This window comes from Platalea leucorodia, assembly GCF_965183815.1.
Source record: "Platalea leucorodia genome assembly, chromosome: 22".
In the NCBI taxonomy this organism is placed as follows: Eukaryota; Metazoa; Chordata; class Aves; order Pelecaniformes; family Threskiornithidae; genus Platalea; species Platalea leucorodia.
In genome coordinates this window covers 4,467,875-4,494,484 of record NC_138844.1, presented here as the reverse complement: position 1 = coordinate 4,494,484, position 26,610 = coordinate 4,467,875, and the positions used below count along the sequence as shown (strand labels likewise).

Below are 26,610 nucleotides of genomic sequence, written 5' to 3'. Positions count from 1 at the left end.
TCCAAGAAAGGAAATACAGCTGGAAGCATAGGAAAGTTTTTGTCCCAGAGGTACTCGTGCTTTCCTTTGATAAGTCCTTACCAGTGTGTGTTTTCATGTGCTCATCAAAGTACTGTTTCATGTTGAAGTCTTTGCCACACCACTGGCACATGAACTGTTTGTGCCCAATGTGGATGCTCATGTGGGAACGCAGCTGGTACTTGTACTGAAACCTCTCATCACAGTTCTGCAACAGAAAAACAGCAACCCGTGATATTCAGGCACCACGCGTCAGGAAACAAGGCAGTCACAGGACAGCACTCCAAGGTACTAGCGAAGGACTAAAGAATACCTGAACTAGTGCACACGCAGACCCTCACACAAACGCAGGATTTAAATTATTTAGCGAGAGTAGAATTTGGTCTGTACTAAAAGGTCTGCTGGCACAAGAGCCTTGGCAAGGAGCGTGGAACAGTCACAACCTTTAGTTGACATAGCTGTTGGCAAAAGCCTGGCAGAGACACGGGTATGCCAACAGAAAAGTGCCTCTGTTGGCTTAAGGTATCATTTGGAGGTTTTGCAGCTTTGCCAGCGATCTCTGCTGGACTACGGCGTGCCTCCACTAGAGGACTCTGCTCACACAGCAAAACCAACGGCAGCTCTACGGCAGGCTTGTTTTTCAGCAAGCCAGTCTGTTTTCCAGCTATTATTTATTCGTATGAGGTAACTTCTTTCCCTACGAGTCTTGGCCCCCAAGACTACTCTGGCTGCACTACGCCATTACTCCTACGTGTCTGGCTGGAGCTGTGCCCCACTTCATGGACAGGGTGAGCCACCAGACCTGCCCTGGAAAGAGGAAGGGCTCTGCACCCCCTCTGCCTCCACCATGTGATACCCACAAGCATCCCCATCAGATGACTGAGACATTATCTGCCCCAGACATATGACCGGGTAAGTCTGTCCTGTACCGTATCCTTGCCGAGGGCAGGCATAAAATTACAATTGCAAACACACATGAATGCATCAGTGAGATACTCTACTGCAAATTCAGAGCACTCTCTTAGATGTTAAGGAGGTAACAGTTTGCAGCAAAGACAATAGTTTTTCCCACAAGTGAAAAGCAAGCAGTAATTTGTTTATTTTCACTGTGGCCACTTCTGCCTGTTTCAAGTTCCTGGGCAGGACAGGGAGGATTAACGTAATTTGCATTAGGCTTTGCTATGAGCACCGAGGGAAACTAGGATTCAAATCCTGCTGTAGCGTGTACTCATTGAGGAAAACACGACAGCCAGCAGTAAAAGCAACCCAAATACACCTCAGTTTGACCTGCTGCTAGATGCACTCCTGCTGTGCGCTCCACGTGGAGAAGAATTGTCCCCAAATTTTTATGCAACTGCCCCTCATTCACATGTCAGTCAATTCAGTTCCCACCTACATTCCCTACTGACAGTGTTACTGATTTTATACCTTATGCTACCGTATCTAAACATATTAACAGTTGCTGCCTCACCTCACATCTGAAAGGTTTCTCTCCAGAATGCTGCAGGGAATGTACTTTGAGAGACATACTGCGTTTGAATGATTTTCCACAGGTTTCACATGTAAAAGGCATGTCCTTTGTGTGTGCTGCAACACAACGGTACAGTAGAGAGGGTCATTCAAATGCAAACAGTTCTTGAACCAATTTTTTCCTCCAACTCTGAGCAGGGAAATGATTATTACTGAACAGCTTGTAAGCATATACAGGTATGTACACACACAGAGATTTTGCTTGCTGCCCAGTACTACAGATTTGAACTTTTTGCTAAGGATAAAGCTCAGACAACTGAATTTGCCTTATTATTTTCCTCCTCAAAACAGCAATTACAAGTTAAGAACCACAACGACACCTTATGAGGCAGAACCAACAGAAGTGCCGATCAATAACTCACCAACCATATGTTTCCGCACGTGGGCCATGGTGTAGAACTTTTTTTCGCAAATCTCACAAGAGAATTTCTTTTCTGCGTATCCGTGGACAATCTTGATATGTTCATGGAGGGACCAGAGCTTCTTGAATGATTTATTACAGGAAACACACTGAATGAATGGGATAAATAGAAGGAAGTTTAAATTAGAAAGATTCAGTGATTCGAGTGGAGTTAAGCCACGTATCTTCCTCTCACATGACAAAAAGCCCAAAACGACTCAAAATGCTGTATGCTGTCTCAGACTGTACTTCAGCTTACATTTACTGTTTCACACTTGAAACGACGACACTAAGAAAAGCCAGATCAAGCAGGATTAGAGAGGATGCTAACACACTGCATTTTGGTGCCACCTGAAGAACACCACAGCCACTGCGCGAACTTATTTCCGAAACACAACAGCATATAGAGCTGGATGCAGCCCTCAAGGAGCTAACACGGAGAAGACAACTTCACAGGCACTGCTGCTGCTGCTGTGGGAAGAATCCAAACCCCTGGTGTGGGAAGAAGCCAACAGAGGTGGAGGAGGCCAACACCACCAAGTTGCCTTAAACCCATCTGCGTGTCCAGCCCTGTCTTCCACAGGAGCACTGTGACCCCTCAAACTCCAGGTCTAACAGCCCCTGAACTAGTCAAAGCTCTCCCATCCTTATAGCTCTATACAGAAGACAGCTTCCATCTTGCAGCTCTTGACCATGCGGAGAGTCTGGTACACAGTTCATACAGCAAAGCAAGCTGTCACCTCTGTCTTTTGTGTTCTGACTCTTCATTTATATCTGTCAGTAGCACTATAGATCTAAAATGACCACATGCAAACAAACAATGTTTTAATCTCTTCCCACAACTACTGTGAAATGTCCAGAAAGTCAGCGATGAGCAGGATCCAAAGGCTTTCACGCATCTCTTTTTCCCAGCAGAGTTAGTTCTTGCTAAAGACTTGATTAAAAAAATATTTGTACAATTTTGAGAATTCCAGAATAATCTTAGTTGTGAAACTTGAGAGCAGACATATGTGAGGATACCAAGTAATTTTCATCTTTGAAGTGAAGAGGAAGGAACTGTGGCTTGTTATTTTTTTCTTAGTTGTTGGGGTGTTTGGGGTTTTTGGTACATCTCCATTTTCCTGCCCATCCTTCCCTCAAAGTAAGAAGGGCTGTATGCTGTCCACTGCAGAACTAGCAAATACCATGCCTTCTGTCAACTCGAGTTGTTTCTTCTCTGCACAGACAAGTCATGCTGCTTCCACAGCGCTTCAGTCTCTGCAGGCCTGGAAACTCCGGTACAACGCTCACCATGCTGACTCCAAGGAGAGCCTCTGCCTCTAAAAGCACCTCCTTGGAGGCATGTCAGGAACAAACTGTAGTCTTTGGGGGGAAAAAAACCCTACAGAACAAAGCAATGCTCAGAAATGATGAAAAATCCTTTGATTTAAGGTTAAGCAAGCCCTTGAAGCAGTCAGTCTACAATTTAATTGACGATTAGCAGCAAGTAGTTTTTTTCTCACTAATACTGAGAGCTACTACACAGAGAGTCTAAGATGACAGCAGGAATTCTGTGAAAGCGCTAATTTTGAAAGGATGAAAACAAGAGATTACCTGGAAAAACAGATATATTCCATCACTTAGATGAAAAAAAATATAGAGAGGAGCCAGCCATGTTTATCAGTTCAATCACCACTTACAAAATGAAACCACTTTTTTTCCTAGACAAAGCTCCATATCCCTCTTGTCATATTAAACCCTACATTAATGTAAAACTTTCATATCCCCTTACTCCTTTTGCCAAGTGTAATAAAAACAAATTAGCAGGCAGCTGTGAAACACATTCCAAATGTCAGGACAGACAAAAATAATTGCTGAATATATGCTTATACTGAGAACTTGAAGAGGACTAGCAGTGCTTCTGGCACTAGAAATATTTGGGAAAGTTTCTGGACCCGATTCTTCTGGTACTGGATAGAGAACACAATTTCTACAATTTCTTCTTTTCCTATCACTTTTGGACAAAGGAATGTAACCCCTCAGAAGCATATGGGTGCACGGATTCAGGATGCTTCTCCATTCTATACCATGCACAAACTAGTCATGAATTCCTGTTTAAATTCAAAAGATTTTATGCTGTGAATGAGCCACCTGGATGCTAGGGCATTGCGTACATTTACATGTTCTCTGCTACACTAAACTTTTGAAGTATTTATTTCAAAAACTGCAAGGACATACTGAAATGTTCGTGCATTTTACTAACTATGCTCAAGGCTCATTATCTTATCTTATACTCCTTCCTTCAGTCTTCCTCCTATGAGCTGAAACATAAGGAAAAATAGCACAGCGTTATATAGAGCTGCATTTGAGTCTTACAGCAAAGAGAAATTGCAATAAATATTTCATCTGTCTCCCACACAGTGGGAATTGAATACAGATTCAGTTTAGCATTTAAGCAAACAAACAAACAAAATCTTAAATCTTTCTGGTAAAACACACTGGACAGACAAAAAAAACTTGTTGCTCTACAAACACTCAACATTTCAGCTCCACAGAAATTGAACTCAAGCTGCTTCGTGCTGGCAGTGGGATTATTTCAGAAGTAGGTGGCAACACTGCCTAGTTTAACAAGGCAAAAAAAGCATGTTCGAATCGCCAGATAAAACAACAGTGCCCCCAGTTACATGAGAACATAGATGCCTATGAGCAAAGTACAAACCACAAATGAATCAGAAACTCTGAAACTCTTTCCACAACTTAAACTTTAAAATGGTTCTATTACAACACAGGCTTCCATTGTTGTATAAAATTAAAAGCTGCAAATCTTCTGGTGAGAAAGACCAGAGATCTTTATATTATCAGAGAGATTTACTGAGCTTTTTGCAGTGGGAAAAGGGCAGGCTTGTGAACAGATTTACTTGCTGAATTCATACGCTTCCATACGCATACACGAACACTACTGTAAATTACTCGTACATAATTATCTCAGTAGGATTTTAAAAAGTTACATTTCAACGCAAGTTCAAATCCTGACTTCACTAGTTTCCTTCTCACCTGCTTGCCTCTCCGGTATTTTACAAATTTCTGATTCCAATACCAGCGAAGTGCCAAAATTCCGTTCTCCCTTGAAACCTTACCCGGACACACTCTGCGACTGAGTTTCAGGACACTGAAACACTTTGAACTTTAAAGCTAGCGATAGCTGCAGGTGCTCAGCACCTGAAGAAGGAGGTTTTATCCTGTCAAAGTACTTCACTGCAAATGCACTTGTTTTCAGGCCAGTTACTCTTGAGTCTGACATTTGTTAAAGTAGCTTTGCGTTTTCCCCAACTCGTAGTTAAATACTAGAGTAACTCTGCTAAAGCAGACGTCAGTTGTACACTCTGTTCCCTGCAATTTACTTCTTTTGGAAGACACCAAAGTGTTGATACGTAGAGACAAGGTCTCGGTCAGAACCTGGTCTGCGCAAAAGATTTCCCCCTCTGAAGTGTCCGCTAGCTGTATCCAGGGCACGACAGAAGGTATGGAAATCTGGCAAGCAGGTGAGCAAACCTACCTGGATATTTTTTTCACAGTCTGTTTGCTGGTGAAGGGACAGCTCACTTTCTAGAACAAATTTCTTCCCACATTTGTCGCAGATCTGCATGCGCCTGTGAGTGACGTTCATGTGCTTCTCCAGGTACCAGCGTGTGTTAAACACCCTGGGGCACTTCTCACAGGTTAAAGTCTCCTTCTCTTCACACTTTGATTTCTGCACAGGTGCCTTGGGCTCCTTTGCAGCTTTCTTCTTACGCTTGGGGGGCTCCACACTCTTTCTACGACCCCTTGTAGTTCTGGGTGATGGGGAAGTTGTGGCTGCTGCAGCAGATGCAGCTCTCCTTGTTCTCCTTTGTGCAACACTAACTTTTTCCACTCTTTTCTCTTTTTTCTTCTGCCTCTCATTTTCCTCCTCATCATTACTGTCTTCAGTGGCCTCTTCCCCACTGTCACCCTCCTCTTCCTCACTGCTGGTCTTAAGAACAGCAGTCTCTTTGGACTGGGAGGGGACACCCTTCTCCCCTTTTGATACATTTAATGTTTGGTTGTTAAGGTTTACCTCTACTATAATCTGCTCCCTTTTGTAAGTCACTTCATCTTCCTCCTCTTCTTCCTCCTCAGAGTCGTCAGAGTTTTCTCTATCTTCTTTCACAGCCCGGACCTCTCCTACCGATCTGTTCTCCCTGAAATATGGCTGCTCCTCTCTTTCATGGAGATGTGGTTTACTCATTTTGCTGTCCACCAGCACAGAGTAAGGACTTCCTGACTCTCTCTTGTACACTTTGGTGGACAGATCGAGTTCCTGGCTGGCACCATGATAAAACGTGGGTGGCACTTGACCACGGCGACTGTCCTCTTGCGCCATCCCTGCTACATGCGCGGCACAGTTTTCAACCAACTGTTGGCAAGAATTGGCTGTTTGACTCATTTGGGGGGCCCTGATTCATTGAGCACCTTTAATCCCAGAAAACCAAGTAAGCAGCTTTACATCAGGATGGACTCTCAAGACCGATGCCTGTTCCATCTACACAGGATGAACAAAATAGGATTCTCTGCTGGTGTTTAGCACTGATGTGTAGGTCACAGAATTCTGGTATTATGGCAAGAGCAGAGCAGTAGTAATTATTCTTCTGAAGAAAGTTGCCAATGAACCGTTGAACATTTTATCTGTAAGAGACAACAGAGAAAACAAAGTCAATTAAAAAAAAAATCACTAAAGTCTTCAGCAAATTCTTTTATTTTGAGTTTGTACAACTGGGGTAAAGCACAGGGTGTATTATCTATGAGCTGTATCTGCTGGGGGTGGACTTTCCTATAGCACTATCTCAAGCAAAACTGGAAGTTCAGCGCAAATATGTGCACCTGGTGCTAGACTCCTGAGATACGGAAACCAAGGCAGGCTATCCATTTCAAAAGGAAGATTCTCCACCCACCAAAGATCACCGCCACCTGCCTCAATGCTGGGCCAAGATGCTGATCTGCGTTTCTCCTGGGCACTCGGGAGCACTGATGGCCCCAAGACTCTGCTCTACTCCCATATGCCTCTCCATCAAACAAGGTGCATGCCTACACAGAAATACCTCTTCTCCTTCTGTATCTCCCAAAGGGAGCCCTTCCTCACCCAGAAAGAGGATATATTATACCAAACAACATTCCATTAACATAGATATGCATGAAGAATTTCAATGGAGGCATTTTCGACTTGCAGCACTAAATCAGATTAAGAACACCACGTCCCCTGCTTGTTTCCACCTCAGAGATCCCTCATACAGCCTCTTGATTTAAGGCAGTTACTCTTTTGTCTCATTATCCCTTCCCCCAGCTACTTATTCCTCAATGCAGTAGCCAAACAATATTACATTTGTCCATCTAAATTTCACTTGCAGTTATCCAACTTGGAATTTGACCAGGACACTGTTACTTCCTCTTGCAAAAAATGCCACGTGATCCCTAATGAATACAAGTAATCAAGCTCTCGCATCTATTTTTTGCCAGGACAATTACATTTTGGTAGCGCAGTATTGCAACATCAAGCCAAGATTTTTGGCTGTGCAGATCAAGTCAGAAATAAATTGGAACCCCTAACCGAACAGCATACTCGGAACTAAACTTGCAACTAGAGGGTGCAGAAGAGGAGAATTAAGGACAGTGATGAAGAGACATCCCATGACAGAGAAGGGCCCTGGCAGAAAATGGATGGATTGAGCAGCTAAGTATGAAGAAAATCGGATCCCCACTACCGGAGTCTGAAAATTTCCTTGAGGCTATAAGCTTGGGCTAAGTCCAGCAGACAGGTATAAAACACTTGGATTTCACAGAATCATATGGCCATTTTTATTATTAGTATTCTTGGAGCAACAATAAAAAGCAACCAACCTAAAGCACTATTACAGACATGGGGTTTTATGATAAATTTCCTTCCACATCGTACTGAGTTAAAATATTCTCCACACTACAAATGCAGTAACTTCCATCCAAACATGTTTTGATACAATTTATATATTATAGTTTCTATTTACTCTTCCACCAGAAATTTCCCCCTTTGAACAGGAGATGAACCTGCCAACGGGCTCGGTGGTTTGAATAATAAAAAAGACTGAACCTTGCCCTACAATCTTTGTGAAGCGAGATGCTGGGGAAAGTGACTGACCAATAACCAGTCGTCTGATTATCAGCTTAAAGTTAATTAAACAGATTCTTCAACAGTTCTCCAATATTTCCACATGCACTCAAAAAGCGCCCTGAAGATGCCCGACAGAGTGACCCGCAGACAGACTCACAGCACCGCAGCAGCGGGGTCTATTCCCGCTGCTCCACACTCGCTCCATCCTCAGCAGGGTCTCAGGTCCCAGCTTCCCAGCTCCAGAGGTGAGGCGGGACAACGAGTGCCAAGACCCAGCTGGGCCAGGAAATACGTGGAGATGGGCTGTTAACATTGGCTTGTGATCACAAGTAATATTCTGATGGAAAAACTAGTAAATAATAAAATAAACCGGTTGTGATTGCAAGCCAAAATTAACAACCCTATACCCATGAAGGCCCTTAGAAAGCTGTGGGCATGATGAAATCCACTGTTTAGCTTTCCCTTTAACAAACTTTAATGAATTATTCAGAAGCTCAGAAAATCACTATGTCATGTAGAAAATGATACCCGATTATTTCCTCAGCATATTAAGCATCTCTCAAGCTGCACGAGTAAATCAGGAAGGCTATCAGAATGCTGCTGCTAGATAGCCAGAAAAAAAAAAAAAAAGAAAAAAAGGGCAAAAAACTTGTCACAAAAAGGAGGCTTTGTCCCCCCTTTCCCCCCTTACTGAATGTTGAAATACTCTCTTTCCATATCCTGCCATCATTTCACCTCTGCTCATTTAAGGAATATTCTGTATAATAAACCACTTTGTATGAACACAGTACCACTTCAAATAAAAACAACAAAGGGGCTTATTCTGAGTTATCAAAGCTATTTGGTCTTAAAACCACTTCACTCTGCAGAATCAGTAACCCACTTTCACTTTGAATACACCGCCAGCTACCCTCAAGGGACCCGCAACTTTCGAACAACATTATTTACCAGTCAAACAGCTGGTAAAGCAAAGCCCTCCTTACACATTTCATACCATCAACGCACTCCTAGACTCCGGACAATTCTGAGCGACGGTAGTTTAAATACTGTGCGAAATATTTTCATAGAAGACTTTTTTCCTTAAGTTTCTAATCCTAAATGTAAGAAAGCAGCATTTGGGTGTTTCTATTTTTGCCTTTTTTTTAAAGGTGAATCCAGTGTTTTCAAAGCTGTTGAACAGCTTGGGCTCACAGAGTGAATTTCAGCCATACTACAAAAGGGAGCAATACAGGCTCTGATTAAAATGTAAAAAGGATACACAGTTTCAAAGCAATTTTTGAAGAAGCCTATCTAGACAAAAAACGGAGGAATAACTGTATTACGAGCATAGAATGAACATACGAAGTGCGTGCAACACTTCGCAATCAAAGACCATACAAGAAAGGTTTGCAAGCCTACCGAGATTAAAGGCTCAAACCCAGAAAAAAGTACAAACAACTTGCAGACAAATGTGTAGGTGGAGGAAGCATGTGTATGTGGGAGCAACACTTCATACAATGCTTTCGCTACTTCTGAAGAAAAACCGCATTTCTTCACATTATCTGTACTAAAAATAGAACAACTTAGAGCAGGGCACGCTAGCAGAATTACCTGTCCCAACTCGGGCTCAACGGAGGAGGTCAAATCAGCACAGACCAAGTGCAATATAGTCGGAGGTTAACGACCTTAAATTAGTCCTCGGTTTGCCCTCAGGAAGGGACCAGCCTGACAGTCTCTCTCTTATTTTTGTCTGACCTGTGCCAAGGAGGTACGATTTGACTTCTGGCAAGCATCCACCAGAAGCAGACACTGATGTAAAGAACAAACACTGCTTCTTCCAGCTTTTGTAGCAAGCGAGGTGGTTGCGCGGTCATTTCTGCGCATCCAGGCTGCCTGTAGCTGCGGACCCCCGCGCGGCCTACGGCTGTTTGCCCGCTATCACGCCCAGGCTGCCAGCTCCCCGCTCCGCGGACGGACACTGCGCTGCTCATCCCTTCTGCCGGGGTGTTTCTGGGGGCTCCCATAAAGGACAGGAGAGGCACTTCACAGCCGTGACCCTGCCACTCCTGGTCAATGTGACACTGGCCTTTTTTTTTTTTTTTTTTTTAAAACCAGTGTAATTGCTGCCCATAGAAAGTTATCAATATTAGCTCTGCAAATTGACAGACGCTGGTCTAATTCACTTTGCTGTAGGTTGGCAAGTCTAGAAGGGCTGCAAGCACAAGGGTGATTTGTCTACTGACACAAAGACAGCACTGTATTGATTTATTACTTAGTTAACATCTGGAAGTTCCCCCCACTCTTCCCAGATAGCCATAAGGACCAGAAAATCCCTTTAAAAAAAGACCCATGCCTCAATTCACAAATCAGTGGCGTTTGCCACAGAAGTTCTGCACACACCATAGGGAAAAAGGGGAGGAGGGGTGAGAGCTTGGGGCTTTCCTGCAGCTCACCTACTTCTTGCATGGAAAGTGAATACTATGAAAAAAGAGATTGCAATAGTCAATGTTCAACATTAAAAATGCATTCATTTATTAGCCATCCATTATTTTCTTTCTTTGTTTTAACACAGCCTGTCCAAGAGAGGCACAGAAGATGATTTTTTGTTTCTGTTTACCAGCCACGTGTACTAGAGTAACTAGTGCTCGCAACCTTGCTATTGCTCACAAGACACCAAAATTATTTCTCCAAAAGTGTACAGCACCTGATACGTGGGGGAATCTGAGCCACAGCAAGCACTGCAGCACCAAAATACCACACAGCTTGTACAAGCACCACAAATAATTTGCGCGCTTTCTTTACAACACAAGACCTGTAACTTCACACCAGACAACCCCCAAAACTTCTTCTCCCCTCTTCAGTTTAAGAGCAGCCAGATCTCAGTTTAACAGCAGCTTTTTAATGGATGCAATCAGGAGGCACTGCAGGGCATGAATAGGTTTTCCACTCTGCCATTTAGGTATATAGACCACTGTATATAAAACCAAGTTCAATGAGAAAGTTTGAGTATCTTGAGATTTGAAATTTTCTTTTCCATAAAACAAAACTTCTCTCAAACTACAGTTAGAGAAACTAAAAGTTAGGAAAAAAATTACAACTGTGTTATAATTAAAGGCAATGCCATTTTGCATATGCATTAACAACCTGAAGTTGTTAAGGATCCTGCACGTCTTTTGGTTGCAAGCTACGATCCAGCAGCTCCATTAAGTCCTGGGGCAACCAGATTTGCACACAGTTTACAAGCAGTGAAACAACCACATGCATAAATAAATAATTTACATTATTTAAGGTAAGGTGCCAATTTCAAACTAGTCAAGCAGTTGTTGAAGAAACTACACTCAGAGCAGGACTGAGGCAGTGGTTGCAGGTTGGGGGGATTGATTAAATACAGCTCCAACATTACGCCAAACCTGGGACACGCTGCAGGCTGGACACCGCTCAAATTTCTAACCAAAAGCCGAGCCCCAGCTTCCCTGCTTCCTGAAGCTGGGTCAAAGTTAACTCATCAGGTAGAAACTTCCAGTACAGCCAAACCCTACGGGAATTCAGAATGCAACAGCGTAGCTCAACCCTTTCAAAAGAGCAGCATAAGTTAAATGCTTTCACACTTATTAGTCACATTATTTGGATACAGAAGTAGTATTTAGGGACGTGGTTTAGAGGTGGACCTGGCAGTTAGGTTAACGTTTGAACTCGATCTCAAGAGGTCCTTTCCAACCTTAATGATTCTATGATTCGATGATTCGAACTATGATAAACTGGCACATGTATTTATTTTGAAAGGCTGAGAAGCGAATGCATCATCCTGGCAAGTATAAATGTAGAGGTAAATAAGAGTGTGATTTTTCATTTAGCTTCTGTTAATGTTAATCAGTGTTATCCATTAATCAATTTCAAGTCAGCAGACAGGACAGAAATACAAGAAAATGCATCAGAAAAACATAATGTTCATTGCACAGATAGAGCTTAGCTTTAAGTATACTGCCCAGCACAAAGCTGTGCAGTGTATTTCCTAAAAATAACAAAACATTAATGCTTTCTCACTACAGCTCTGCTCTATGAAATCCTTAGGTAATGTGAATTCTGAATAGCTTATTAGCAAGGAATGACTAGAGATTGCCATGTGAAAATACAAAGTGTGTGACTGAAATGGTCCAGTCACCTACAGTTCAATACATGAGCAGTATTTCAGTGCTCATGGAAAAAAAAAGTTTCAATATACTTGCACAGTTTGAAGAACAGGTGCATGAAACAGAATAGTGCACAGGCACAGCAATTCCCAGTTAGTGGGAAAACACATCTGGTACAAGTTACATCATGTCAGCGGATAGTAATCAGGACTATAACACAAGAGGGAATTATTTATATCATCGTACAATCACTCCTTTCTTGTGCATCTCAGCTGCTTTATATGCAAAAAACTGAAAATATGTTCTTAAGTGGTAAGTTTTATCTCAAGACAGAGCCGCAGTCAGCACATCCTCACAGTTTTTGCATTTCTATGGTAAGCACTCAAGCCTGCCTTTGCCCATGTAAATGCAAAATAAAAAGACTGACTGCAACTAAGGATCTAGTCTGTCATCTGCTAGACGCCAAGGGACAGCTTGTAACACCCACCTAAGAGATGGCATCTGTAATAGGTTCACGCTTAGTAGAGCTACAGAGGAAAGGAGAGAAAAAAGTAATCCTATCTACTGTATCAGAAGGACAATTCTGGGCAGCTGACACAGACTTGGGGAATATGGTGTAACATGGCAAGAAACAGCATTCACAACACGATTCCTGGGGCCGCTCTGTGAAAACCCAAAAAATCCAAACTCTCTTCACCGCGAGCTCAAAATTCACTTGAAACAGATTTTCCCATCAACTCCTATAAAAGATCAGACATAAAATGGTGTGTGCCACTGTGGCTTGTATTTTGGTGAAATTAAAGCTATGCCACATATTTGGGCATCTCTGTCTCAAATGGATTAGTCGTGGTACAACTAAGCAAACTGACACGCACGTCATAAAAAACCAACAACGCTGGCAGTAACTGAAAGTATTGCAGGGAGTCTTGGCAGGGAAACAAAAGGCTGGAGCGTGAATAAATACTGTCCAATTCTCCAAGCAAAGGTCAGGGCAGAAGTATCTTCAACAGGGTGGTACATGAAAGCCTGAAGATGCAGTACAGCATCTAGACTGTCCCATCTTCCAGTTTGTTGGGGTTTTTTTTTGACCATTCCTAAAATAATCTGTGATCGGTATATCTTGCTAACTCAGCAGGCAACATATTTTCACTGTATGGAGCTGGCTATTTGCCTGTAAGTATTTAACAGTCTAATGGAAAACGAAGCAGACCGTATTTCCAATTCCAGAAAAATGCCTTATATAATATCCTGCAGCTAAAACATAAAAACGATGATAAAAACCCTTCAGGCTTTTTCCATTTCTTAAGATGAATTATTTGGCTGTATCTAGAAATCTGGTTTGAGAGACAAAGGCTTTCAAACCAGTGATTTCCAGAACTGTGAATCTGGAATTTTTTCAAGCATTATCTCCACAGAAAATAGTTTAAGAGGTTGCCATTTCAGAATTCAGCAGCATTATAATCCCTCAGCTTTTGCAGTAAGCTGAAGGCTTTCTATTGGCTATGAACTAGTTTTAGATACGACAGCCATAAACCTCAACATTTTTCTTTTACTAGGCAAAACCATCGTGAAAGAAGTTCTAGTACCCCATGATATACACTCAAATTAAAAGGTGAAGCCCTTCCTACTGCCTTAAATATATAAAAATTAAACACCTGTGACTGAATCAGGAACTTCCTTGTATTCAAATCTATTGCTGTGTGTCATCAATATCTTTCAATGCAAAAAAATGAAAGCAAGATTAAAACAAAACCTGGTAGCCGCCACTCAACAGTAGTCATTCACATGTATACACCTAGCTTTCACATCTACTCCTTTTCTGTAATTGTTTGATAACTTGACGACACATATATGAAGCAAAAAAGCTTTATATGACCACATTAACAGATTATCTGTCCCTTCAAATTTGTATATTCATCAAAACATGTGCCAGAAGTTCAAAACTACCCACTGCTATGATACTGAAGGGCAATTGTTTCACCCATTAGCCTACTCTTTGTTCCAAATGACTTTTTATTGCCTAGTTTTCTTCTTGTTCAGTGGCAAGATTCCTTTTTGCTTTAAAACCTCTTGCTTTCATCATTTCTGCTCACATATCTTGAAGCCTAGTAAAAACTGCACTAGGATTTTAAACCATCCATTTATATTCATAGATGCCAGTGATGACACTTCTTATTAAACATCACTAACTTATTCTAAGATTGCAAATGACTGCACTAACAATATAGGCTACGCACAAAGCCATATGGAAACAAAAAGGAAATCTGTCATCAAGATCTGTACTTCTGTTTCCCAAAGTTAGCATTTTCCCTCCCAGAGAGGAGGAGTGGAGAAAGAGGCACTAGGTGATAACTGTGTCTTTGATATGTAGATGGAGATCAGTCGAGAGAGGTCAAAAAAATGTAAATGGTCTGTCCACAAAGTAAAGGTGACAGGTATAACTTCCACCTGGACATTTATTCTGGAGGAAAGGTGTTTTTCCTTGGTTTAAGCTGACAGCACTAACTTGGCAAGAAATAATAAACTTTGCTATCCAGAATAGACCTACCTCCTCTCCTAGCAAGCCCTAAAGGAGACCTTTGCAATATGTAGAATGGAGGTAACAATCGAGATTTGTATTTTTTACAGAAGGGTTCAGCAGAAGAAAACTCACAGACAGGTTCACTTACTTGCTTACAGCTTTTTGTTGACCAGCCTGTACGACACATCACGGCACGTAATGTGCTCCTGTATCATTTATCTTTTACACTGTAATAATGGAACGCTTAAAATAATCTCATCCGAGCTGAGAGCGTGATGTTACACGCACACTTTACAGAGTCCCTCAGTCACAGTTTAATGTACTTTTAAAAAAACATTTTGATTCATTTCCAGTCTGCCAGTTTATCTTTAAAAAACCTGCTAAACATTTTGGAACTTTGCTGAGAGTGGTGTGTAGCAGAAAAAAGAAGATTTAAATAGCAAAATCTTTGGCTTCATGAAGTGTGAATTTGATCTCTCTAAAATAAAGTTTGTTCTTCTCACATCATTGGAATGTGCTTACGGATAGGTTTAAAATCCGCTCCATTTTTCATTTAGAGCTCTTAACACACTAGATAATTTTGACTTTGAAACCAGCAACAAGTTTGTAAAAACCTCCATAGCAACAAAAAGCTTGCAGCAGGTGCCCAACTGTCCTCTGCAGAGTGGCAGATGTGCTAGCTAGGAGCACGACTCACCGCTCCCGTACTGGGAAATGCTGTGCTGATGGAGAATTAGCGCAAGGAGCTTTCCCTCCTGTTCCTTACCTGGGCTTCTCTTAGTATCTCCTCCTTTCAAACTGCCCACAAACACAGACCTGCGTTTGCCTGCAGAGTTTCAGTTTTATAACTTCTAGCAGCATTTTAGCTACCGAACCGCCAGACGCTACTCGGAACAAACCCAGCTAACCTTGTGGTTAATACCAAGATGATATGCGTGGTCACGCAAGCACAGATCACCAGCAGAACTGCTGTCCTGCAATGATTGTTGAGAAGTTTAAGTAATCTGGTGTTGACAAAGTCTCAATGTGCCAATACCAAAACTATACTATTGTAAGTGTTTCGCCTTGCACAATGTCACAACGCTCCTGTAAACCCTGAATTTTAACCATTCGGTATGGTTATCTTCCACTACCAATTACTGTCTTGTTTTGAGCTACTGAATCTTCTGAAACATTACACACAGAGTTTGTTTTAGATGTACAATGTAAACTTTTGGAAAAACAGACCGTCTCGCTTTTATAATATTTACATAATTTAACAAAGCACATTTAACAACAGACAAATTTATCAGCTTCCAAGAAACGCTAACCAAGTAACAATACTTCAACAGAACTCCTATTTGCACATATTCTACCTTTGCAAGTGGAAACGACATTCAGCGCTCTGCCTGACGTTACCAGAGTGAGACATGCAGACAGAAAGCTGTTCAGCAAGTCTACGCGTGACCAAAACAGCCACGGTACCACGACAGCAGTTCATTCCAACCTTCACATGTTTTACACTTGCAATTCTCAAGCATAAATACTCTTCCCATTGATACAGTGGATTTTATTCCCAGTTTTTCCTCTAATTCATTATGCAGCTATGGACGTCTTATCTCCACTTTGTATTTAAATTTCCTTCTGGGCAAAGTGGGGACAATTATCAGCTAAGGCCAAAGTTACTTGTTCATTTTAATCTGACCTAAGTCTGTGCGGCTGCCAAAGGAGGCAATACACTCTTTCCCTATTTATATGCCAACGCTGGCATTCTTATGGTTGCAAGGTGAGATGCCTTGGGAAATCAGTCTGCCTGGAAAATAACCATTCCTTGGGATAAATATTCAGCTGGATCAGTTCTCTGAACCAGCTCACTGTGCAACTTCATGAATACTACCATCCATGACAAGATTTTCCTTCCTGAAAAAAATCAATTTGTTCTACAGGTGCCATCTGTCTTTCAGCTTCCATAAAATATCAAGGTAAGAGAACCAGAAGCACAATAACAAATTTGCGGAAAACATCTGAGGATTATGCTTAAGAATTGAGCTTGAAAATATAATGTATTTTCAGGAACCTGTAGCAAACAGGAATTTTTTTCAAATGACTTCAGCCTTTGTGTAGCTCAGGCTTTCATTTAAAAATAAGTTCCTAACGATTATGAAAATATTCTTAGACACGAGTTGTCTCTCCTTACTGACATGTTACAATCTAAACCCACAGATTTATCTTTAAGAACAGCAGCATCAGAGTTATAGGCTTCAAGTCAAATCCACATCTTGGCAAAGGTCTGAACCAACTATCGCAGAAACCACCTCAGGACCTACTCAGGGGCGCACGAATTCCAAATCTCAGCAATGAGATCCTGTCTTTACAGCAGCCAGCAAGTTTCAGGGTGAGAGAAAGAACACTTGGGGGGAAAAAAAAAAAACAAACACAACAAACCCAAAACTTTTCTTTTCCCTCTTGGCAAAAAGGAACAAGTTACTTAGCTTCCTAAGCAAGGCAGGGAATAGCATCTCAGTAAGAATCTCAATAAGACTGGGGTTATTTGTGCGAAGGGAGGGTGAGAAGGGAAGTGTCCACTGACAGCAGGGATAATTAACTTCATCTTATTGTCTGAATTTGAAGTGCTTGGAGTGTGGGATAATAGAAGTCAGTTGTGCACAGGAGAGATTACGTTAAATGATTTTATAGCACTGTAAGTGGGCCAGGTAATTTATCAGAGATAAGTAGAAGGCGGGATCCTTCATCAAGAAATCTGCAGGTTAGAAGAAAAGCTATGAAAATCAAAAAGAGGGAAAAGAGAACAGACTGGCTTGGGAACCAAGTTTAAAAAGGCAGTAGAAAACAGTGCAGTAAAGAAAGAGTAAGGTGAGGAGACACCAAACAGGGAAACACAAGAAATGGAATGAGTTTAGAAAGGTACAAGTGGAAGAAGGAAAGTGCAACAAGGTATGTGTTAAAACAAAGCTGCCTGGCAAAAAGTTGCAATTAAATTCAGGACATAATTTTTCTCAGACCTTTAAACTGCAGTCAGCATGGCATTTCACTCTGACTAATAGATTTTGTCCTGCAGCTAGTAAGTGCGAAATGAATGATTCAAGACGCGCACATTACAATAAAGCAAACTAGAGATTCTCAGCACCCATTTTTACTACTACATGACATGGGCGATGAAGATTCATTAGGATATGTTTCTGTCCCTGCTCAAGACTTCTGAAGTCACATCTATATACCACAACTTGTATTTTCATAATGTCAAGCCTACTGGTGTCACGGTGCATTAAACACCTATCCCAACGTAAGTCCCTCATCAAGTGACATGCAGTTAAAACACGGGAAATCTAAGCTCCGTGCATGTCACTTAACAGGGAACTTGGAGAATTTACTACAGTGAGAAAGCATACAAAATATACTGAGGAATGGCAATGCATCTGGCCCCATCATTTATGTGAGAAACACCTCAAATTTGCTCGCCTGAAAAAGAAAAGAAAAACAGGGAAAGTTACTGGAATTAAGGATAGAGCTCCCATCATTGTACGGAACAGTGCGATTTGTTAGAAAGGATAGAACCAGAAAACTGTCAGAAGCATGAGCAGGAAGGAGAGCTGCTTCTTTAAAACATACGTAGCAAAAAATATCTGCATCTATCAGAAAACATAAATACTCCTGTTCAGCAAACGTCCAAAAATATTACAGTGACACAGCTAGTTGACAGTACTTGCTATGGGTTAGGGTACTGGACACTAACAGCAATCAGGCTTTTCATTAGAAATAATCTGCCTTCTACCATTAAAATTCACAGTTGCCACCATATGTAATTTGTCTTCAGACAGCACTATTAAGACACATTCCATAATTCCCTTTTCATCACATAAGCACTAAAAAGGCTTAAATAAGCATGACCTGCAAGCAACTGTGCAGTTCAGAACAGATTTTTACTGTCTTCCACGAGACTAGTCAGCCATAGGAAAAGCAATGTTCTAGTAAGCTTTCTGCACCTGCAAGATTCAGCTATGCTCCAACTCAAATATTTGCAACTTTTTGTGTACAACATGCCCATAAAAGAAGGTATGTGGATCAATGGATGCTTGTCTGCAAATTTTCAACTATAAAACTTTCTGCTTGTAAAAAAAGAAAAGCTCTACTACCTTATCCTACCAGGCCATCTGTCTGCGCAGTGGTACCACAAATATTCCTCCAAAATCCCAGCTGAAAAACTTTCTGTTCACTTGTATTTAGCACCTGGGACAGAATGAAATTGGCTTAACAGGTTTTGTCTCAAATGTTAACATGGATCCTAATTCCAGTAACCTGTCTTCAAGCAGGCCCACTTGCCTTTCGCATTACATTCCTAAAAATCACTTTTCCACCGAAAGAATCAAGTTTCAAAACTTAAAAATACACAAACAAGAGAGCACTACAGAATAAAGTGCTGGTAGTTGCTTAGCATAGCTAAATGTTTCTCTTGAGTGAAAACTACTAGTCTGAAACCTCCTCAGGGAAGGGTGTCTGAAAGTGTCAAGGAAACTAATGCAAGCTGCTTGTGTTAATGAGTTTAAGCTGCTGGCACCAGAGCTACCGCCAGAGTTTCACTCCCTATGCAATTGTTTTTCAGGAGGGAGGAGCAACCTAAAAATCACCAATTTAAGATCACTTGGAAAATTAAGCATTTGCAAAGGTAATTCGGAAATTAGATGAGAATTTTAGGTTATAATGAATGTTTCAACTGAACTAGGGAAGTCTGTCTGTTATGCTTTTACTAGTTATGAGACCTGCATGAATTCTGCTTAAGAGTTAGAAGCAAACCCCACCCACTTTCCAAAATACTGAAAATGAAGATCCTGCAGAGGCCCAAAACGGTATATAATTTTACTCACACTTACTCGCTTACAAGAGTGTGTGTTCAAACAGAGTTTGCAGCTTCAAGGACAAATCATATTTTTATTAAAAAGTTCTTAAAGGCATAAAATTTGTCACTTCCAGACAAAACATCCTTCTATGTTAACAGAGATTAGTTATTTAGACTTTTGATACAACAAAGGAGTTATTGCGAAGTTTTTAAAATATGTAAGCCTAGTGTTTACAGTCGTAACAGTAGGAAGTTAGGCATTTAGATCCACAGAAAGACCAGGTTAACAACTACAGGCTCTTACTGGAAAACACTGTCTGAAATAATTCAGCCATGCTTCCTCAGCTTGAGGAAGCTCAAGACATTACAGGGTGATGTCAACTGTAGACAGTATCTGCTCATTGACTGCATTAATATTTAAAGTGGATAACTTCATGATAATAAAATGACCTCCACATAAAAATCCAGATTTTTTCTGACTACTGGGGGACACACACACCAAACTTTGGTATCATAAGATTCTGAAAAGACAAACAGCACATATTTAGCAAAATGTAAACTAATATTCTTTTAAGAAACAAAATTATGTTCTTTAAAATTTATTTCGTCTTCCATTTAGAAGCTGAGATCTGGATCTTGTAGGGAGAGTGCTGTTTCACAGAACGATACATTAAGAGATCAGCTGTTCTGTGCTGTAGGAATTTAACCAAGAGAACGGTTATAAAATATTTTAATACAATCATAATCCACAGAATCAGGTTGCTAGAGAACATATCAATCTTCTCAATTGGTTGATACTTGCTTTCAATTATGTCTCTCTCTTTTGTGGGGTTAGAAAGAAATTTATTCTTTGATAAGGCATATTATAGCGTGCCACAGAGAAATAGGCCACTGATGACAGGTAGTTTTGTAATCACCTTAAATATACCTGTGCCTATCTCAAATATGCTGTTGGTACGCCACTCTTCCATTAGGCACTGATACGGCACACGATACCAAGATGGGAAGATGGGATCTTGTTTACTGAAAATATCTATTTAATGCAGTGTATGCACTCAAAGGCCTCTTTCCCAGGTCTTTCTTAGGTGGACATCCCATGCTCTAGGTGGTACGGCACCAGAAAAAGTATGTTTGATCTATAAGCAATTTCTTGTACATGTACAGACTCTCCATCTTTAGATGAAATTGCCCCTCTCAGTCTGGAATTTCCACATTCTATGATTCTGCCCATGAGAATAAAAACAGAACATCCCGGTATCTTACACTTGCAACAGCACTTTGACCTGACAAACTGCTTTTATAACTTAGCTCCTGTAGATACCTAACCCTTCATACAAAACTGCTGAGGAATTTACTCTCCAGAAAACACCAAAGTTCCTGTATCAGTATTAGATGAGAAGAAAATAATAATATAATCAATTAAGTCCTTTAAAACAAATGAACAATAGCCTATAATACCAAAGTCTCTTTTGATCATGTAAAGATTTGAAAGGTTTCTTTAAAGTATTACAAATGCTAAGCCACAAAACATTTACTGATCTTCCCAAATGTAACTTATCTCAATTACTGCCAATAAATGCTGAAGTAGCTATCAACACTAGTCGCCAAATACTAGATAAAATGATAAATAAAACCTGAAGTCTCTGACATCCTATTACATGTAATTTTTTAGTTAGAAAAATAAAATCCTTCATGATTTTGCACTTCTCTTTCAAATAAATACTCTCTGAAAAAGCTTTCAAAATGTCTATCCCTCAACTACACATTCACACTATGAGTTTATATCTCAACTTTATTATCAACATCTAAATTTAAGTGTTGGCTGCCTGGGGCAGGGATGGGGCTCTTCATCCATTCAGCACAACCACCATATTGCAAGCGCTTGATTAATCTCTATAAAGCAGAAAAAAACGCATCTTACATGCGGGTAGAAAGACAGATAAAGGGGTTTCAAATAGGTACTGATGAGAACACTAGGCTCACGTAAAGGGTGGAAATTATCCGTTACCATAAAATATTAGATCCTTTTTATATGAGATTTTCCTACTCCACAGCCTTTTTAACCACACCAGTGTCCACTGTCCTGCGCCTATAATATGCATTTTGTTAATACACACCAGATACCTCAAGAGAAAGAGCGCCCAACTTCCACATGCGAACAATCAAGCTGCAGTCAATCAGCACGGTGGCAAATCAAGGTGCACCAGACCATCCTTCACAAATCGATGCTCGCACATTACATCTCCTTTATTCAGCGCACACACGCATACCCCACCATCATTCTCTTGATTCACCGCGCATACACCGCTGTCAACAAAGCATGTGCCAGTTGCCATTCCCAGAACAATACAGCTCAGGTCATCCCCTGAAAAGATAAAAAATGCACATTCCTCACATCCTTTATGTCTACGGTACTTCCCTCACTTTGCCTTAAATCACTTCTACTGCACAAGATGCCACAACTCAGTTGCGATTAAAGATACTTACATAATACTACTAAGACCAAACAGACACGTTATCTTGAAGCATATCTTTTCATTCTAACAATACCTGTACCAAGACATCCACAGGACCGAAAGTTGCACACAAGGCAGTCAAAAATCAAAACAAAACCCAAAACCCTGGGACGCACATATCACAGCATCTGTCCCGAGAGCAAAGAGAAGGGGAAGACACCTAACCAAAAGGCTGACGAAGAGAGAAAACATCCGATTTTTTTCCCTTTACACACCGAGACCCAGACGCAGCTACCGGAGAAGGTAACATTTCATCTCCTCACCTACCCAGTGACAACTCCAGCCCCACAAGCGAGTGCATTGAAGAGCCGCGCTCCCTCCTAACAATCGCGGACCCTGCACCGCCGTGGCTGCACAATTAGCAAGTGACAAGGAGGCAGGAGCGGGCTGCCGGTGGCCCCCGCGCCACCACTCCGCGGGAGGGGGCTGCAAAGCACAGGGAGAGGGCGACGAGAGCTGTGGGAAGCCACAGTCCAGCACAGCCAAATGCAGCACGATTTTTTTTTTTCCTCCCCCCCCCCCCCCCCGCCTGCTTCGTGTAACTCACCTTCCCTCCCCTCCCCCAAGCAGGTGGCACAGCCCCCTCCCAGCGGGGCGCAGCAGCCGGGGCAGAGCCCCCGGCCCCCCGGCAGCATTCCTCCCCCGCCCGCTCCCCTCCGCCCGCGGGGCGCTCCCCGGGCTGCACCCCCTCCGCCCGCGGGGTGCCCTGCCCGCACCCTGCTCCCCCGGGGGGCTGCGGGCCGGGCACGGCGCACCCCCCCCCCCCCCGCCCCGCTCCCTTCCAGGCCGGGAGGCGGCTCTGCCCCGCTCCCTCCGTCACCCACCCCCGGGCCGGGCCTAGCGTTGCTCGGCGGCCGCCGCCAGGCCCGAGGAGAAGGGGGAAGGGGATCCCCAGCCGAGCGGGCGGCCCACACTCACCCAGGCCGATCCCCTCAGGGCCGCCCCCGCCGCCTTCCATGCCGGGCGGCGAGGGGAGGGGGGCACAGGCGAGGCGGCGGAGGGCGGGTGGAGGAGGCGAGGCGGGAGGGCGGAGGGCAGGGCGGCCGGGGCCCTCCCTCCCTCTCCCTCCGCTCGGCCCCCTCAGCCGCCGCCGCGGCGCTCGAGTAGCCGCTGCCTCGGGCTCGGGCTCGGGCCCAGGCCCCGCCGCCGCCGGCGGACGCGGCTCCCGCTCCCCTCACGGCCGCCGCCGCCGCAGCGCTACGTGGCCGCCGCAGCCGGTCTCGCGACTCCGCCGCGCGCACGCGCGCGCGCGCGCGCGCTTGCCGGTGCGGGCGCGCGCGCCGAGGAGGTGTTTGCCGCGCGGGGCGTGGGGGGGGGGGGGGGGGAGTGCGCGTGTGCGCGAGCGGGGTGCGCGCGCGGGGCGGGGGGGGGGGGCACGCGCGGGACGGCCATAGGCTGAGGGGAGCGGGGCGCGGGGCGCATGCGCTGTCGGGCGGGTGCCTCGCTCTCCCCCCCCCCCCCCCGCCCCTCGGTGTTCACCTCGGGGCGGGGGGAGCGCGCGGCGCAGGTGAGGCGCGGTGCGCACGCGCAGGGGCCGGCGCCCCGCGGGGCTCAGGTGAGGCGGCGCGCGCGGGGCCCGGCGCGAAGGCGGGAAGAGGGCGCCGGCTCCCCTCGGCGGGGCCGACCGTTACTCCGCTGAGGTAATTAGAGAGGCCGCCCTAATTGCAGTCAGCTGAGCCGGGCAAGCTGTGGCGAGCGCTCCGCCGCGCTGCGGCTAACCCCGGCCCACGCCTTGCCTCGCTCCGCGGGCACCTCCGTCGCGCCGGTGAAGGCCGCTGGTCACAGCCCTACAGCCGGGGGAATAATGGCCGTAACGGGGGCCGGGTCGGCGCCCCGCTTCTGACGGATAAACGGGGATAATGCTTCACACAGCGGCTGCCGTGAGGGAGTAACTGCGGCCTTGGGATGGAGGCGCTTTGAAAGGGCCATGTGTCGTGTAGGGTGACAGAGCTGTCCCTCAGGAGCCAGGTAAGACCTTAAAAAAGGCCTCATCAGCAAGGCCCTATCTGATTTACAGTAGCCAGAGGAGTCGGTCGCTTCTGTTATTATGCCAAACCCCAGCTCCCACTTGTTCAAACCTTCCTCTGCCCTTAAAATACTAATAACTACTTAACTCTGGCCTGTGGTTTCTTGATTACACCCACCTGCAGGGCCCAGGCCTGATGGATGAGGGAGATGTGACAAGAACTAAAAAATATATATATATATATTTTGCTGGTAGAGCTCCCTGTTGGTGGCAGGTATGGGGCTCATGAAAGGATGCGGGGAGGGTCGGGGCTGCTGCTTTCCAGGCTGGCACAGCATTTGGCAGCGGTACCACCTCTCCCAGGAAGCTGCGAAGCCTACTCCATAGCCCTGAAAACCACTGCTGAGCGCTGTGTAGGAGGGAAGAGCACTGCTGTGGTTTAGGTTTGGCGGCGGTAAAAGAATTAGCAAGAGTAGCAGAAACAGGAAAAGGGGGAAGGGCAGCAGCCGTTTTGGTAGGGTTAGCTGCTTCCCAGGGACTTCAGGAATCTCTTGTGCCATGTAGCTTTGACTCCCTCTTGCCAACTCTCAGACTCGAGTTCCTGCTGTAGTCCCCTTTTTTAAATCCTTTAGTCTGCAATCCCTTCTTTACCTGTGGTTTGTTTCCTCATCTGCTTTGTTTGCTGCAAATGCTCCCCCTAACAGTGTAGGGCACTTGATTTGAGGTTCTGCAAAAAATCTAGACACTTTCACCCCCCTGAAATGTAATGTTACGTGCCAGTGTATTTGACCTGCTCTTGATTATTGAGCATACGACCCAGATTTGAGCTCCCTGTGCAGAGCAGGGATTGGGGCTTTCAGAGTCAAAGTTCACAATTAAATAAGAAGGACAGCTAGGCTGGGGAAGCCCCATGGGGGGATCAGAACAACGTTGCTGGTTTTCTTCCTTGCCCCAGCAACCCCTGCTGTGGCACATTTTGCCCTGACCAGCCCCGTGGGAGCTGTTACTAGCTGGCCCAGTGCAGAACAGGCTCCAGGCTGTTCTGATCTCTGCTGGGACTGGAGGGTGAAGCGGGATAGCCAGGGGAGTCCCTGGGCTTTGAGAGCACGGGCACTGCTCCATCTCGGCCCAACACCCTTGTGCAGTGCAGCTTCTTGAGAAAAATAGAGAGAGGATATGAGGGGATGTGGTGCTGCTCTTGGTTAACTGTGCGCGTGTGAAGGATGCCAGGTAGTAGAATTTCCTGCCTTGAAAAGGGCAGGAAGAAAAATGCTGGGGACCTTTTTCTTGGAAGGTGAATGAACAAGACAGTAGTGAGAGAGCCACACTTCCAAATGTGAGATTTCAGCAGAGGGACAACTGAGGGACGTTGAAAAACAGCGGGCGCTTTTGTCCAGAGGACTACAGATGAGGAGTAAAGCCATCAACTACTTCGGCACGTGCACTGCTGGTGTCCATCCATGGGACAAGAGTAGGTCAGGGCCTTGATCTCTGTCTCCAGCACGCGAGGAGAGCGTTTGGTCTCCCAGGCTGTTTTGCTGTTCCCTTTTCTCTGATGCAGTCTGTGGTTTTCTAACCGGGCTTCCATACCCTAAGCCTGCAGCATGAGGTCCCCTCATGTTGAAATGGTTACTGGAGGATTGCAGGGCCCTTTCCTGACAAAGGTGCTCTGCATCCTCAGCTTCAGATGATGTCAGTGAGGGTTATTTCACTCCCCCCAAATAAGAGCTATGCAGAGATTAAAAGGAAGTGTTAAGTCCCTCTTTCTCAGTGAACACCATGACTCTGCAGAGGGAGAATTTAAAAAAAAAAAAAAAAAAAAAAATCAGGGACCAAGTGCAAATATCCTTGGACTCTGAAAGGCTTCTGACGTGATAAAAGCAAAGCGCTTGTCCTCGTGGCCCTGCTTGTGTCCCATCACATCGGTGGTGGCCTAGGGAAGAGACAGCTACAGAGGAGAGCGACTCTTCCTGGCCTCGCTGCGTGGTTCAGCTCCTGAATGCCCGGGGAACCCAGCAGTCGCACGCTTTCTTCCCCGGGTGTTTAGCTAATGGAGGGTGACAGTTCCTCATGCTGCTCCCAGGGAGGGATCCAGCTGAGAGGCTGGCTGTGGCACTCAGCCCTGTTCCCACAAGGAACCCTGTTTCAGCTATTTACATCCCTCTCTTTGATCTAGCTTTTGACATGAAAAGACATGTCAGCCAGGTAAAGGGAAACAAACAAAAGGCAGCAACAGCCCCACATCTCTGCTTGCACATGATCCGCTCCCTAGCGCACACCTGCCTCGCAGCCACAGATCCTTATCAACCCTCTGATTTCCTTGCTGTCATCTCTGCTTTCCCTTCACACTGGTGTGTAACTTCTCGGGGCAACTTTCTGCATCTTGTTCCCTGCTCAGTAAGGTGCTGCGGCTCCCTTGCCCCCTCTCTCTGGCATTTCCCTTCTCTCTAGAGTACAGCCAGCGTGGGAAGTGCCCTCGTGCCCTCGTTGCATGCGGTGCCAGGGACAGGTGATACAGATCTTCATTTCCTCCCTAAACTGCTGCAGTGTTTCAGCAAGCAGCTGTCTGCAGCTCAC

The 26,610-nt window shown here is 44.3% G+C and overlaps 1 protein-coding gene across 6 annotated transcripts in view; it reads right to left on the bottom strand.

The window, feature by feature from the left end:
* ZNF652 (zinc finger protein 652) overlaps nucleotides 1-26,610 on the bottom strand; it is a 43,178-nt gene that overhangs the window by 8,437 nt on the left and 8,131 nt on the right. For 4 of the 6 annotated variants that reach the window (XR_014230404.1, XR_014230405.1, XM_082332051.1 and 1 more), the window contains 4 exons: nucleotides 5,484-6,631; nucleotides 1,911-2,058; nucleotides 1,490-1,605; nucleotides 82-226 (listed from right to left, as the gene is read on the bottom strand). Coding sequence is in view for 4 of the 6 variants with exons in the window: in XM_082332051.1 (XP_082188177.1) it covers nucleotides 82-226; nucleotides 1,490-1,605; nucleotides 1,911-2,058; nucleotides 5,484-6,392 (1,318 nt within the window). In the remaining 2 variants the exon portion in view is untranslated. Of the gene's footprint in view, nucleotides 1-81; nucleotides 227-1,489; nucleotides 1,606-1,910; nucleotides 2,059-5,483; nucleotides 6,632-21,821; nucleotides 21,912-22,985; nucleotides 23,210-26,610 lie in introns of those variants that run through there. The other 2 variants (XM_082332050.1, XM_082332053.1) reach the window with 2 other exon arrangements.